Here is a 16,033-nt window from a genome sequence, read left to right on the forward strand (position 1 = left end):
TACACTTTTCTGATGTAAATAATAGATATTTCACGCTCTTTCTAATGCGGCTGCTTTCGTAATATTATGTAATAGATGTAATATTAGAATGCACAAGAAGAAAGCTATTGATGGCAATTATTGAAAAATTTCCTTGATCTCGACATGAACTCAAGGGACAAGGCTAGGATTTGCTTATTTTAATATATGCATGATTAAGCAATGAACCGTAGGTCATGTGTAAGGGCTATAAAAATATCCTTGTAATAATGTATTGCAAAAAAAATAATGTACTGTACCCAATTTTGCCAATTATAATAGCTTTTTCACTTTAATCAGAGTATAAAAGGTAAAGTCAAACCGCGAACCTCGTAACGTTAGATTATATTTTTGTGAGCTCCGCCGAGGCGCTCCCTAGGTAAGTTACACAAATAGATATCGTAGGCTGGGCTTGCGCAAGCAACTTTTAATTCGTCTCAATAAGAGACTAGCTGCATTGAAGTTTCAAATAGACTGTACCTAAACATAGCGAGGGACCAATAACAACCCAACTTTATTAACTTAAGAAAGATGTACTTAGGTATACTATAAGTGGGGCTATTACAATAACATAAAAACAAGTAAAACCTCGAACCATCTCGGCTTCTGAAGGCTCTCGGACGAAGATCTGTTTTTGACTGCAAAAATATGTCCTAATTGCACTTGCGCTGACTTACATTGCTCACATATCGCGAAAGAAATAGATTTTGGTTCCCAGAGAATTTTAGGTAAACAATCTGGTGTTTTCTTAGAATTTTGCTTTTAACTATAGATAGTTGACTTATGTAAATTGCTGCTCACTACAAATCTTCTGGATGATTCCTCTACTGGCATCATCTCTAATGACCATTTAAAATTTCGAAGTTTTGATACAGATATCTTGCGGTTCTATCCGCGAAAGTAGACTTTCAATTGTTCGAAATTAATTTTGAAGAAAATTAACTTTGAAGAAAAGGCGCAGTTTTTCCTACAATTCATTAGATGCGTGTTCAATTCAGCACACGCGTGTTACACTGCAAACATCAACTTCTTCAGGTAAACGTTCCTTGCGGCTGAAGTAAAAATGCTTAGGTTGCTGACGTGATAAGCTTCCGAATACAAGCTTTGGACCTCGACAGAACCCAAATTTGTCTGGTCTTGAAACAATACGCAAACCTTTAGTATCGGAATGTTCATGTCCTTGATAATATTACAATATCACTTAAAGCAAGCTAGGTTTATGAAATTGCATAATGCATGATTACAAAATGTTGACTTCTCTGTAATCGTCAAAGGTGTTTTGTCAATCTCCAACTTTGAGTTCGTTAGCAAAGTTACTTTCCAAAACAGACAGAAATTTCTTACCTTAAAGATGATTTATCAAACAAGTAATTCAGCCTCTATTAGAGACTGCTGTGACCGGATATAATTTAAACAACTCTAAGGCAAATTCACCTTACAAATTTAGCATCTCGCATGGTCGCACGATGAATGTAGCGACGACTGGAACTAGATTATCGATAACTTTGGGTAGCTAAACACATTGATTTCTGTCTTCGATTGATAGATTACTAATGGATTAATCACATTCTCAGATTGCAGTCGTGTTCCACAGTTTTGCCCGCGGTGCACATGTTTAGTAATGTTGCCTTAAACAGCGTTGTCCGCGGTGTAACTCTTGAACGATCCTTAGTTATCCTTAGTAGGTTTTCCAGCAAAAAAAAATGCTCAAACACAATGGAGTAATGAAGGCTTTTTTTTTAATATTTACTCGAATTAGAGTAACGACTCGTGTTTACTCGAAATAGAGTAATGAAGGCTTTTTCTTTAATATTTACTCGAATTAGAGTAATGAAGGCTTACACTTTATTTCCCATGTGCTGTCTAGAGATATGGATGCAACTGTGCGAACCGAGATTTCTGCTTATTACAGATTATTTGCGGGGACTTGCTTCTCAAAAGCCGTATTGAAAATACCCCAAAGTATTTCTCAACGTCTAATACAAGCTTTTATTATTATTATTGACCCTTTTTAGAAAAGCATATTTTTCAGAAAATATCTATATTATCGACGTCACTTCCGTACATTATCTTCTGTGACATCTGGCGCGACGCTATCAACTCTACGCGGTAGCCTGGGCATCAAGCCCAGACCCGGCCACCGCCTCTGCAAGCTTTCGTTGTTCTTTGAGGGCTTTTTTGCGAGCTTTTCGACGTTCGTTCATCATTTCGAGAGCTATCCTTTCTTCAATTTGATACATCCATTCGCGATGATTTGTTTTAATGCCTTCAAGAAGCATCTTGTTACGCTCGAGGTGACCTGAATTCCGGCGCTCCTGAAAGCACGTGGAGAAGTAAGCAAACTATATCGCGAACATTCGCCAATTATGGTGTAACCTCAAAATTATTTGGTAAATCACACGACGGAAAGACGAGTGACCAGGTGGCAAAGCGAACCTACCTGTTGTTCCTCTGGGGTGTACGGGATTTTAGTGCATTCCCTGCAGAGAATCTCGAAGAACGACTCGGGTACCTCCCCAGTCTTTTCATTGGCGTATCGCTCCATTGCATCAGTATCGTCTTCCTCAGAACTTAGCTCAGCTTCGTCCAGAGTTTTTCGAGCTTCGGAAACATTTTCTCCAGATCCTTCGGATGGGACCGCTCTCTCAACTACTAAAGTGGCAAACAATGTCACAATGGAATTCTGACAAAATCACAGTACAGATTCTTAAACTTCGAACTTTTCCACAAGTTTAGCTTCAGTGGGCTTGTGGCTAACATAGCGAGCCTTTCTACCATAAAAACGCTTACCAGGATCTGAAGGTGGTGCAATTTTCGGCTTTTCCTCGGGATACCAATCGCCATTGGTAAAGTGCATGGTCCTCATCGACACTGAAGGAACTCTCTCGCTCCGCAAATTTTGACTTTCTTCGTCTTCGACAACTTCCTCTTCAACGCTCGCTGTATCCTTTAAATCCAAACTCTTCAATTCATCGGCGACTTGATCGCCTCCATCCGCGTCCATAATGCTCTCGATGTACTCGGTTACCTACGATTCACACAACTATCACGATCAACACGTTAGTTTGCTGTTGCACAACAATTCGTTGTTAGCCCTAAACCGATATTCCATCAATGCCACGTACTGCGATCTGCAGATCTCGATAAAAGTTCTTTCAAGTCACTTTTAAAGGGAAATCGCATACCTTGCAAACGTGTCTAGTTTTAGGTGTGGTCCACCTGTAGTTGGACTTGGAGATTCACCAAACAGACATACTCAGCATACGAAAGATGTTTTAAAACAATATCAACAATGGCACGCACGAATAGACCACGAGAACTGTAACTAGCAGGCCCAAATAAAATGACCGGTTAATAAATACCTGCCAGACAGCTTTGAGATATACGAAAATTCAAGACTTGCAATAACAATAATAAATTTCAACAATTCAATTGCGACTCGCCAGACACCAAATAGCGATACCAGATTCAAGTCGTCAGCGTCCGTGAATAACAACATAGTTTTATCAGTTACCGTTCATATTTATAGACACTTTGATATAATTTGTCTGCATCGGTGTACATTAAAGGTTTAACTTTGAGATCGACGAATTGGTTTTATGGAATAATTGCATATGAAATAGAGCGTGGTCGGTTATGGTTTGAAGTTGTTGAACACAGGCCTAGCCTCTGACCGATTTAGTCGAGCCATTCCACTATCCGATTCCAGAAGAGAATATTGTCTCATTTGATTACTATGAAACCCAAAGCAAATGTCTAGCGTGCCGTTTCTTTTTTCTGCACCCCGGGTCATTTGGTAGTTGTACTTAATGAGGCAGAATGTCGTGCACCGAAAAAAAGCAAATAGCTTTCATTACTAGATTGTCAATTACACAGTTACACATTTATTATGCAAAAGCCCAGTGTATTGTATTTTAGTTAGAAACAAAGCGTACTACAACTGCGCGACAAGTCAGAGTCACGCTAATAGCCTCTCCTACATTATCAAACATGTCGTTCACCCATAATTCGTGTATGATTGCACACAGCTTAGAACTAACATTAGTTCAAATTAATCAGCATCATTTTTCCTTCGTTACATATTAGAATCAACATCGACTACAACCAGATATAGTTTTAGCCACTACTCACAGAATATTTCGAATTGATTAACAAAAACCCGCCAGTGCTCCTATCGTCCATTAAGTCTGCCTTCGTGTACCATATTTCGAATTATATTTAACATTATGTTGCATTCGTATCTGTACAGATCTCAAAGGACCCGCTAAATATGTCGTCATGGAATCGACGAAACACTGCGAGGAGGATACCGGCACTAAATTCAAGACAGCTGGAATTGTTCGGATGGGTAATTACGTGTGCCTCGAAAGTGGCTATCTTGGATACGGTGATACGGAATGTGCTTTCTACAAATTACCCAAATAAACTACAATTATCTTTTTGTGAAGTTGTTGTTCTTTTCTGTACTGCTAAACAGCATGTACAAGACGTCGCGCAAGATAAGGCTTTCTTAATATCATTCATGACGTATTTCACAAGCAAACCGAACACTTCATGAAGTATGGCAACATTTTAAAGAGTTATAATCTTTGAGTCATACTTTCTCTGTTAGAACATTAAAAAATAATTACGTAATAAAACTTTTAAGTAATTTTACTCTCTGGTATTTTCATGTCTTTGAATACTATTCGAAAAAATTTGGAAGTTATTTCATGGACGCATACTCTAAAGATTTATCCAATGTGTTTTTAAGTGTTGCAGTGATTTCAAAGTATGATGTTTCAAACATTGTTTGAAAACCGCTTTGAACTCTGTTCCGTTATGCTAACTGCGACATCTGACAGGCAAATAACAGACATTTAATCATACGCAAAAATTTGTCACATAATAATACGAGATACCATTGACAATTATCTCAATAATCCTTAACGACACAGCTCAATGACACAGACCCTAGCATAGACTATTCAAATATTTGGTAGTTGCCCCCTGAACGAATGCTTTCATCTCACCTCATATCAGACTACATTGTGCTCCTATAAAGGAACTTTTATAATTTAGTTCTGACCAAAAACCAAATGTACAGATCCTTCTCGATGGTTGGACAAGTATCCAACCTTTTCTGTAGCTAAACTTAATAAAAAAAAACCTCTGCGGAGCTGCATTAGCACATATATATAGTAAAATACCTTTGAGTCGATGTTACCACTATAGATCTTCGTAGTAATTGTAGCTCAGTGGACCAAAAATTTCTGCGAAGAAGCAATCAATCGCTGATTTTCTATAACTTTAATAGATGTTAATAGATGTTCGGATACCTTTAACCTATTTAGCTCGTATAGATGAAATGGAAATCTAAATGTGTGTTGAAAATATTGGTTATAATAATGCAACGACTTTTTTTGTGTCCCCAGTTCGTGAAGGCATTGGACAATACTCAAGGTGGTCCGTATGATTATTCATCTGTTATAAAATATCAGTGATGGGTTTGTATGCGAAAAAGAGGTTGCAAACACGGTAAATTTAACCGGCACAACAAGGGAATGACGTATGCTCAGATGTATGTTCTATGGCAAGTATATGCATATTTTTGATGATATTTTGAGAGTATACATGGAGCCTGCAAGCGCACGAAACGTCAAAATAAATCGAAAGCGGTGCACAAACGGAAAGACAAACTTGTTGTTCAAACCCTTTCTAATGCCCTATTTTCTCTCCAACCATACGAGTAGCTATATGATCTAAACCATACTGACTTGAATTCTAGCTTTTACCCATGGTCAGTACAGAAGGTAAGGCATATTGCGAAATAATTATAATGTATGAATATGTAAATATGCGAATGTATCCTCAGATATCAACGTTATATTCAGTCATTTTAGCCCGACCCCTAAAAGATACTATCATTAGGGTAGATTCATTCATGCACCTTGACATTACTCAGCGGACGCTCTGTGATCGCAAAACGACAAATCCAATGTACAACTGCGCCGCCTTCTCCTAATCACATTCGACCATCATGGGCGATTCCCAATTCAAAAGGTAGCGAACTATGAAATCTATAGGTTATAGAGTTGTTTCTAACGAATTTTACCGAAGTGCCCCAACTTCAATGTTGCGAATTGTGAGAACAGGGAATTCTTATTATAGCCCTACGAATCAAGGCAAACTTATCGTGTGCTTCCGCTCCCAATGCCTCCGGCAACCGCTACAATATCATTTTAGACCGCGAATATTATGATGAAAAGCCCAGAATACCTATCGAACCCGAACTATTATATAGTACATAATTCTAGGAATTTTTTACGTATTTAGTAAATTTATCGGATAAATGAAGAAAAAGTAAATATATCCGTTGCTTATTTGTAAATTTGTTCGCTTAAATGTCGCCTACTTTTTCTATATCCCCAAGTATATTTTATAGCTTATAAAATACATTGCGACAATTCATATTGCGATCATGTAGGACCATTAAAATGCGATGGTCATATTACACCAGAGGACCCTCTTCAAACTACAAAAGCACCATAGAAAACTTTTCCAGAGGGGGTTGCGTACTTTATATACAGGTACGTCCCTAGAGTGGCTTCAAGGATGGCCAATATGGGTGAATAGTAATTTAGCTATATTATAAACTATCTTCTATGGCTTAGCGTTTGGCGTTTTTCGTAAGGCATTTTATAATAAGACCTGCTCAAATTAAACCCGACAACCCTATACCTGAATCGAAGCGACACTAATAACCTCTTATTTCTAGGGACAGAATAAACGCTTACAATCTGACTGTCTTGCTAGCAGACAAAAAGGATCCTTTCATAATTAAACGTAGTTTAGTAGCTCATTTCTCTGCTTTATGATACTGCAGTTCTTCTCAGCGGCCTGCAGGGTCCTCATATATCGGTTGATAAGCCCTATGGAAGCTATGAAGTGCACTATTATTTTTTTAACGAAATATGAACACTAAGAAAATATTTCCTAGAGAGATATATACAGTTGTCCGTAATATTGTGATCTGCTTCCCTAGGAGAAATATGGCTGAAGTAGGTTTTTATTTCGCATAAAGCATAGATTTATTCTTTGATGTGATAAGTTGCCAATTTCCTATATTCCCTATACAGTTTTAGGTCCGAATATATACGTCGTGAGCTGTGAGGAAGATATGTACGAGTACGGCTAATCAGCTATAGTCACGAGAAGAATCACGCTGTTTACGAAACATCTTCGTCTTATCTCACAGAGGCTCAATCTATTTCTTATCGAGAGCATAAAATGAATATTCACTGCAGCTAGACAACTACTAACAAGACGCTGTTTTTTCGCAGAAAGCTACAATTTTCTCAGTTTCGAATCAGTATTTTAAACTAGAGTATCTTAGGGCTGACTCTTTTCAAGTTTCCGTTGGTGATTGTCAAGTTGTTTCCCTTCCAATAGATGGCGCCACTAATCGCGTAGGTTTATAATGAAATCACTCAATTTTGCAAAGTAGGTTGAGCGTTAAGGGTCCAACCTAGATTATGCGTGAATATCCTAAGCGAATACACTGTTGTACTTTCACTGAGACTAGCATAATCCGTATGGACGATCACTGGATGGGAAACTCGTCTGCCTGCTTACGCTATAGTTCACAAAAATATAGGAAATCGCTTTAGAAAGTTATTGCATATTAAACCAATAGTGGAAGACAGTACTACATATCAGCTGGCAATGGAATGCGGAGAGTCAGTTTCACCCAGAGAGAAAATAAATGTTCGATATTCCATAATAAATGTGAATGAAAAGTAGTACGATTGAGCTGCACTAAATGTCCTCTTTTGCCAACTTAGTTGATCATAACGAAATACGCGAGCTATCAAGTGCAGGAAATGTCTTTAGTGCTGTAGGGTAAATAAAAAAATAAAGAAAAAAATCTTCATTTAGTCATTTATAGAAAATTCTGAACCCACATACATAGTCTTTATAAATGAATAATGTAATCTATCATTTGTTTGTAAAAGCCATACTTGCAGCCGTATGTTTTCGTTAGAGGCCCGTGAGATTAAAGTGCCTCAGGCGTCCTTTAATGAGTTCAGTTTTCAAGGCCGTTGATCGAGCCCACACAGCTATTTTCTAAACTGAAGTATTCCAGGGAACGAGTCAAGATTCGGACATCTATTCGGGATAAAAATGTAAGAAGTATACTAAACATACCCGGTAATTTGGTTTTGGAAGATAGTTGAATTGCCTTCGTTCTGGCTGGTGCTCGAACACTACAGAAGACCCTGTGAGCTTCTTACATGTGTTAAGAAATAGAAAAAAACATTACTAACATGCGTTTCCTATTATTTGCATAGAGCTCTGCGGGCGACATGGCTTATAAAAAATGTTGCATTGACAACACAAAACATGGCAATTATCGGTACAAACTTTCCGACTACTCGGGTAGGTTTCGAGAGACAGTTTTTATTATCACAAGGCCTTCGCTACAACTCCAAAGAAACCCACGAGTTCCAGCGGCATCTTCTCCAATTTATGCAGATAATACTTTATTTAATTTTGTTATACCTGTTCGAATCGAAGCCAATGGTGGTCTTATTTAAAACTCGAAGCATGTTTGACCATCATAGATATTTCTGTAAACCAAAACTTAATTGGATTAATAAACTATATTGTCAGAAGTGATAAGACAACGGCACCAAGGTATCTTCAACGGTTTTTCAATGTAACGATAAATATGTAAGACGCCCTAATACCGCGGCAGGTCCATAGAACTCTGTCGCCGGCATAGAATTTTTATTTTAGAAATCTAACAGCTTAATATATGTGTTTCGTTATTTATATCATAATTCTGATGAACCATTGTTGTAAACGGCTAAATATGTAGATATATATATTGTATTCATCTTATCCTTATGTAACGTTATAAAACGTTATTATCTTGGTTCAAAGCAGACTTATAGTTTACAAGATGTTCTACAGTGCTTCTTGAAACACCTCTCTAAATTGAATTATGAATTCAACAACCCATCTAGTCATGGAAAATAAGCTCACTCTACAAACACCAATTCTTCATAACTTATCGTGCTCGAACAACATTTACTTATTCAGTCAGGTTGGTTATCAAGTGATTATAATTATATTCACTTATATATTTTGTGAGTAGCTTTTGTGCACTGTTTACGAAGACCCATTTTTTGCTAAATGCAATCTTCAACCTTCTTTTTTATACTGTACTTTACCTCACAGATATTATCTACTACTGCTACTGCTGGACCCACCCTCTCATCTTCAGTTATCTGCTACAGTTATTCATATTCCTAGATAGTTCAGGTCGTCAACATATTTCGGCCGGTTCACTATCCTCTTGCAATACGCATCTTCTCCCCTTCTGGGGTGTACTTTGCTAATATAAACTCTCTCCAATACTTATTTGCGTTATATCTATTATAAATGGTCACCGACGACCACTAAGCTACCGCAGATGATGTCGCGGCAATAGGTATAGCGGCAGATGAAACGTTTTAACGTCCAGTTTCACCTACCAGCAATATCCAAGCTATTATGCTTCGTTGTGGGGGGTCAACTAGAACACCAACTCCTAACTTATTCAAGTCCAACGAAAGCCTTCTTTAACTGCGGCCTTTGGTTACGTGCTGAGTGCACCTGCAAAGTAGTGATTAAGACCGTTACGGCTGTGTAAGGACAGATCGCAGCCGAAAACAGCGACGGAGTGATGATTATTCAGCAAAGCATAATGTACGCAGTAGAGGGTTTCACTAGGCGACCGCCAGCGCAACCATTACCAATAATAACAATAGCTGAAGCGCCGAAGAGAACGCTTGGTTTACTCCGCTGGCCAGATGCGTGCTGGTTGCACAGACTGGCCTGTTTAGCCTCCTTTCCTGGCCCATGAAATATACAACCGGCGCTTCAAGTGGCTCCGTGAGTATTTCAACGACTTTTTGCTAACCGTTAGATGTACACGAGTCGCTGCAGTACTCCATCGTGCCTTATCCTGGCCTGCACTGGTGTGTACAGACAGTTATTATACCACGAATTCCAAGGTGATTAAGTACAATAAACATCGTTTATTTGCCATGAAATAAGAACTGCTGGTTTAAGCAGAAAGGCTATTAACAAGACTGAAAGCTATTGAATAATAGGTATATGGGTTTCATTTTTGACAATCTTTTTCAGTTCGACCATTTTTCATCCCAACAATAGGACTGACATTGCTCCTGACCACAAACGTTCTTCACCGTAAGCGAATAAAGGCATCGAAGTACGCAGCAGTATGTATGTAGCACAATGACGGGTATTTTCCTATACCCTTTTTCCTGGTGAATATTCTCTATCATAATAAAACGGTCGCCAGCGTATACCAGGATACAAAAAGAAGACAGTATCACCATTCGTTTGTTTTGGTTGGATGAAATTTATTTAATGAAGTTATTGTTACTCACTCATGTTTCGCTCACGCTCTTTCTCGCTCTCGTACGTACCAATATGCTTCATGATACAATGCGACCCCAGGTATGAGACAAAATGAAGGTGTGTCACATGGGTGCTTGCACGCTAATGGCTTAGTATTATTACCGTTTATTATCGAATGTATAGTTATGTTTATCAATTTGTTGAGCTTTAGCTTACTTTCACATTTGTTTTAGATATATATATATATCTATGTATATATATATATATATATCTATGTATATATATATATATATATATATATATATATATATATATATATATATATATATACTAGTATTCATTCAATAATACTAGTGAACTTCGTAGGTAGTAATGCCACGCGATGCAATATTTTAATATATATGACGTTTCTTTTCATATTATTACTAATATTCATTATTAAGGTTGCTTTCTTTTTTATACAAAGGTGGCACCGCCTCACTTGCGCCTTGTGGTAAGCGCTCTTATAGTTACTTTGTTTTTCTTTTTCTTCTTGCTAGGTGAATTAAGCGAGGCTGCACCACTGACGCTGTGGAGCGTGCGCCCCCAACCCGTCGCTGGAAAGCGGCTACTGTTGATGTTGACATTTACACAATGACTTGTTCGTTCAATTACTTTGTTGTATAGATGTTCGTGAATATGTATGAATATATACTAAGTATTAATGAATACCGTGGATGTAATCTGGCATCGCCATCTTCCATATCGTAATGGTCGTCAACGACATGAGTTCTTTCGCATCGGTACCGCCTGTTCTTCGAGTTTCAACCAGCGATAGTTTTCAGCATCGATACCGCAGGAAGCGCACTTGAACCACGTGTGCAGGCCATAACAGACATGGGAAAACAATAAATGTATAGGTAGATGGAACGCACAACGATCTCGGGACCCAGCCATGCCAGGCCGGAACAATTTCACGATGATGATCATGTACATACATACATTCATACTGGGCTCGCACGACTGATCTGGCTGAAGATGATCAAGGTATGATAGTTAGTAGCTGAGGCTGTTGCACCATCAGACCCTATAACCGTTGCTCTACTAATTGAAAACATACTAGTGAATACAGCAACAACGATCGTTGGACTATTTCGCCGTCTGTCGCTTTTCCAGAGCCTGCCCACGATATGGCAACGCCAGAACTACTTCCTCGAAAAGTTCCTCGATGTTGTTATTGTTGATTGTTTTTGTCGTTGCTGCTCCATGACAGCGAGCGGGTTGATGATGGTGTTTCTTGCTTGTTAGTTGGTAGTAGGTGTTATCATGTAGTAGTTGTTGCCGACGACCTACTCGTCGCCGTCCTCGGCAGCCTCTTCTTCCTCCTCAGCTTGGGGTGGGGGTTTCGCGGCCTTGGGTTTGCGTCCGCGCTTTTTGCCACCAGCGGCTCCCTTTTTGATAGATCCCTTTTTCTTCTTATTCACGGAACCCTTTGGGCGGCCGCGTCCCCGCTTGGGGCCATCATCAACCTGCAGTATAAAAAAACGAATGAAAAGATGTACAACAACATATTAGTTTGTTTCCTTTTATAGTCTTTTGTCAGAAACTAAGAGATTTGACGTGCCTGTATTGGTAAGAAGTATGCTAATGAATTTGCTTATCAAGTTTACCATTCATACGCTTTCAAAATGTACTTTTAGCTTTTATGCTTTTTGAATAATTAAGCGAAGACATTTAGCGAGAGATATATGACTGCAGTTCATTTTTGCCACTTCACGAATTGTTTGTCTACCCGTCTTTCTCCAAAAGTACTTTCAGTGGGACATCGCCGAGCTCAAATGTCCAACAACGGGAGGGGGGCATGTCTTCCGATTTCAAGATGCCATTGTTGAATTTCGCAACGTCTGAAAATATTCTATTATTTACATATTGCGTTGGCTGGTTTTCATCTCACCTTAGGTTTTTTTGCAGCGGGTGATGTAGTTTTGTCGGCTTCAGACTTTCTAGGCCTGCCTCGCGCCTTCTTCTCCTGAACTTCAGAGTCCGACATCTGTAAAACACAAGGAGCACAAAAATATAAGCAGACAAGTCAGCGTTTGTATATCTAAAAAAAGTGGTGCTTATTTCCAAAATCAAAGTTCTGCCATCAAGTTTAATACAGTTTCGTAGCGTTCCAAATACGAACTTCTCATTTTTTAATTATTTGTATTGAGTGACAATAGTCGCTCACCGACCACCGTCCAGTTTTTCGGCTAATTAACGGGCTTTTCACTTCTCATGTCCGTTTAAAAGTACCTCAAACGACTCTTATCAACCCCGCGAAGTCGACCATAGCTGGAATATCTTACAAGTCCGAGATGCTATCTTTGAGCTTTACATACCAAATTAGAACAGACTTTGCGTGGGGTTCGAACCATGCACGGCACAAACATCCTAGCTTGCTTTTGTAGTTCTGACTCTACGAACACGCGAATTAGAGCAACTGTCAAAGAAAACTTTACTTGTAACATCCCGATTTCACAAGCCTAAATATAAGACCCAAATAATTTCTAAAGGAACAACAGCGCTTTTGATTGCTGTAGGCAAATGGTTACCAATTGTAGAGTAAAGCAAACACTGAACAATGACGCCAAGAACTTATTGACCATTCTAATTGAATAGTTCTAGATGTAGTCTTGTTTGAAAATGCGTCGTAGATTACAGATACAATGAAGCTACAGATATAGAAGCAAAGGAACGAAGTCAGCCGGGAATTTCTTACGCACCCAATAGACCACATGGTTTTCAGTTCTAATACGTGTTAGATTTAGGAATAAATTTAAGGTATCATGTATCTTTTACATGCAAACTTTTTAAAGAAGAAAAAAATGTCTTCACTTAATAGCAAATCGACAGCTAGTAACCGTCAACTCGCCTGTAGAAATAAAAAAAGTATAGCGTTCTTTTCTGGGTATTTGTTCAAGTTTCAAAAAAAAAGCGAACAAATTGGACTCTAAATATGTGGTCCGTCTTCGGCAGAGATTAACGACATTTTTTGAATGCTTGCGTTGACATCGCTGAATACTCGTTCACGAAAACCGGGTGATATTAAAAATTTACTCGTACACACACGCAAAGTTCGCCATACGATTCCACTAGAAAGCGACAATTCTTGTACACGACGCCGAATCGAGGTGGCTGGTTTTTGCCTGACGTCTCTCGAATAGCCTCGATATTCTGTTCAGCTTCTGCGCTCCACTGCGGTCTTGGTCGGAACTGTTGGAAGGAAGTTGGTCATGCCCGGAACTGGTTTCTTAATATCTTTTCAGTATCCGCCTCTAGCAGCCATCAGACGGCACGTCTTCCGATGCAAATTGCATGTGAAATTTTCTTAATATTTGATTATACAATTACTTGTTCTCGTCGAATACTTCTACAAATGTGATTCGCTACGGCATCGTGAACCGCTACATGGTGGCAACCAATCAACTATAATTTTTGCACATTGAGCATAAGGCGGAAGCTTTTTTTAAGTTCTCCATTATTTATTCACAAGACAACAAGGCAGGCATGGGAAAATCAGCTTTTTGAGGTCAGACCGCCTGAGTGATGCGGAACGAGTATAATATTACATTACCTTGGTGAGTAGCTATTGTACGTTTAGCTATGTCCACACAGTAACTAGTTACGATATTTGTCTCGTTCCGCCCCGTATGAGTATTCAAAATATATTTGCAAGATCGTGCTCTTATCAGAATTGAAATTAAATGTACATCAATATTTGCAGCTGTACATTAATATTTACAGTTATTTTCGTTTTAATTCTATAGCTATTTCTCTGCGTAATATATACAAAATACCTGTCTTGAACATTCGGGTCTACTGTGTTTAGTTCCGGCATACCTCTAACTTGCCCCTCCGGGCTAAGCCATATTTAGAAAATGCACTGAATACCGTAGTCAACTCATTTAGTGTCTGCATTGGCTACTCTGTTATACAATCTTAGAAAAGGCATTTCTCATCAATAAAACGAATTACTAGAAAATATAGTAATTCTTGCTTGATTTAAATAAAAATTCTAATTACAATCAACAAGTCTTCGTCGACGAATCAAATTCATTTGTGAATATCGCTAAATGGGTATCCAACGGAGTACAGTTGCTTCGTTGGCACAAGGTATCATTTGCAACCGTCGACTGGCTGAGTAGCCGTCGCTGAAAAATTCGGAGCGCGCATTAACCGATAGCGGCAGATTCGTGAACAGCAAGAAATTTTCCTATGCATATTTATGTCCTGACTCGATTTAATGTAATCGTATCTTACCTACAAGCGACGCCCTTAAATGACCTTTAGGTCGATCATCACAAAATAATCAAATGTTTAAATTAAAAAAAAAAAACAGAAAATCCGCGCGCCCCGATCATGTGGCCAAAAAATATTGCATTTTTTTACTAGAAAAAAATGCCAAAAATACGCCGCTCGTCTAGACACAATCTTAGTCTCCCTGTTAAGCCGTTTCAACTAGCAATCTTGCGGCGTCCGCCCAAGCTCACCTATAATGTCGAGATGGTTGACCACCATTTTTTTTCTGGCTATTTAGGTTCCGTGTCACTACTGCGCAATATTTTTCACGGAGCACACGATTTTTTTTGTAAAGTGAAACTAACCCTGCTGGATAGCCCCAAAAATTAGCTATCGATCCCAGTGCAAATGATAAAACGCCCGACGACGGTTGACACCCAAAAAATTCTCTTAGGCCTAGCCCAGTCTAAATCGTCGGACAATATCGGAACACCATAGAACCTAAAAGCAGCCATGAGATGTTCGATATTCGTGTCGATTTCGCAACTTTCTAGTAAATTCGTTCAAAAACACTTGGCACTAGCGTTCGTGAGGCACAATTTTCACACAAGCTATTTTTCACAATCACAATTATAAGGGAATCATAAAATCATTGTACGCACCTTTTTCCACTGTTGTGTTGCTCGAGGATGCTATCGGCAAGCAAGTACCGGCCGGGCTACGAACACCACTCTTAGCTGCGCCTAGAGAGAGAATCAGCGTCGCTGCTTGTGCTCCCCCTAGCGGACAACCTTAACCAATCGGAGGACCTGCCGCCAAACCGGTAGTGACGTCACCCCCGTGTTTAATGCTCAACTTTTGCTATAATCTACCGTTGAATGTGACTTTTTTTTTCCTCAAAACCTTTCAGAACTAATGACCATTTCCAAAAGAATTTATTGGACACTCACTGGCACCTCAGGATCATCGAAATTGCACTGACGTCGACAAACGGTGTCAACACGTGACGTCATTGTGGGTGAGGGTGTTCACTGAGCGTCGATCATTGAGAGAAAGCAAGGCTTACAGCCGATGGCGGGCACTCAGCCAGAGTGGGTAGGCTCGGCAAGAAACAATGTTTGGTAGAAGGAAAATTATATTGTTTGAAGGGAGAAATGGAAGGGAGACCGTTGGCGAGAGGGGTGCGAACGGGGGAAGGGGGAGGAGGTGGACTAGTTTGCTGTATATATTAAGAAGAAAGCCCGCCAACATCCAGCGAGGGAGTGAGGACTACGAAGAAGCTAACAACATTGGCAGGCAACGGCAGCGGAGGTCCTATACCGCAGCAGCAGCTGAAAGCTTGCCC

The 16,033-nt window shown here is 39.2% G+C and overlaps 2 protein-coding genes across 6 annotated transcripts; both read right to left on the reverse strand.

Moving 5' to 3' along the window:
• Positions 1-1,981: 1,981 nt before the first annotated feature.
• Positions 1,982-4,173, reverse strand: LOC111249522 (uncharacterized). Of its 5 annotated transcripts, none has more exons than XM_022803507.2 (5): positions 3,482-3,528; positions 3,204-3,343; positions 2,809-3,061; positions 2,459-2,667; positions 1,982-2,333 (listed from the first exon to the last, which is right to left on the reverse strand). In XM_022803507.2, the coding sequence occupies exons 3-5, from the start codon at positions 3,020-3,022 to the stop codon at positions 2,121-2,123; spliced, it is 636 nt and encodes a 211-aa protein (XP_022659242.1). In that variant the 5' UTR covers positions 3,023-3,061; positions 3,204-3,343; positions 3,482-3,528; the 3' UTR covers positions 1,982-2,120. The 5 variants fall into 5 exon arrangements, with proteins under 5 accessions (XP_022659242.1, XP_022659239.1, XP_086843300.1 ...); XM_022803504.2 differs by having other exon boundaries at positions 2,459-2,670; XM_086987174.1 differs by having other exon boundaries at positions 2,459-2,670; positions 3,204-3,337; positions 3,482-3,500.
• A 5,889-nt stretch (positions 4,174-10,062) lies between these two features.
• Positions 10,063-15,506, reverse strand: LOC111249893 (uncharacterized). The gene is made up of 3 exons (XM_022804353.2): positions 15,351-15,506; positions 12,362-12,457; positions 10,063-11,936 (listed from the first exon to the last, which is right to left on the reverse strand). The coding sequence occupies exons 2-3, from the start codon at positions 12,455-12,457 to the stop codon at positions 11,757-11,759; spliced, it is 276 nt and encodes a 91-aa protein (XP_022660088.1). The 5' UTR covers positions 15,351-15,506; the 3' UTR covers positions 10,063-11,756.
• Between the last annotated feature and the right edge of the window lie 527 nt (positions 15,507-16,033).

Source organism: Varroa destructor, unplaced genomic scaffold (genome assembly GCF_002443255.2).
Source record: "Varroa destructor unplaced genomic scaffold, Vdes_3.0 BEIS01000004.1, whole genome shotgun sequence".
Lineage (NCBI taxonomy): Eukaryota > Metazoa > Arthropoda > Arachnida > Mesostigmata > Varroidae > Varroa > Varroa destructor.

What these genes read in the sequence shown, in the direction of transcription:
- LOC111249522 (XM_086987175.1), bottom strand. Translation starts at nt 3,022, where the DNA reads ATGGACGCGGATGGAGGCGATCAAGTCGCCGATGAATTGAAGAGTTTG. An exon ending in TGCACCACCTTCAGATCCTG is followed by an intron (nt 2,671 to 2,808) that starts GTAAGCGTTTTT and finishes TTGCCACTTTAG; the next exon opens with TAGTTGAGAGAGCGGTCCCA. An exon ending in ACACCCCAGAGGAACAACAG is followed by an intron (nt 2,334 to 2,458) that starts GTAGGTTCGCTT and finishes ACGTGCTTTCAG; the next exon opens with GAGCGCCGGAATTCAGGTCA.
- LOC111249893 (XM_022804353.2), bottom strand. Translation starts at nt 12,457, where the DNA reads ATGTCGGACTCTGAAGTTCAGGAGAAGAAGGCGCGAGGCAGGCCTAGA. An exon ending in CCGCTGCAAAAAAACCTAAG is followed by an intron (nt 11,937 to 12,361) that starts GTGAGATGAAAA and finishes TTTATACTGCAG; the next exon opens with GTTGATGATGGCCCCAAGCG.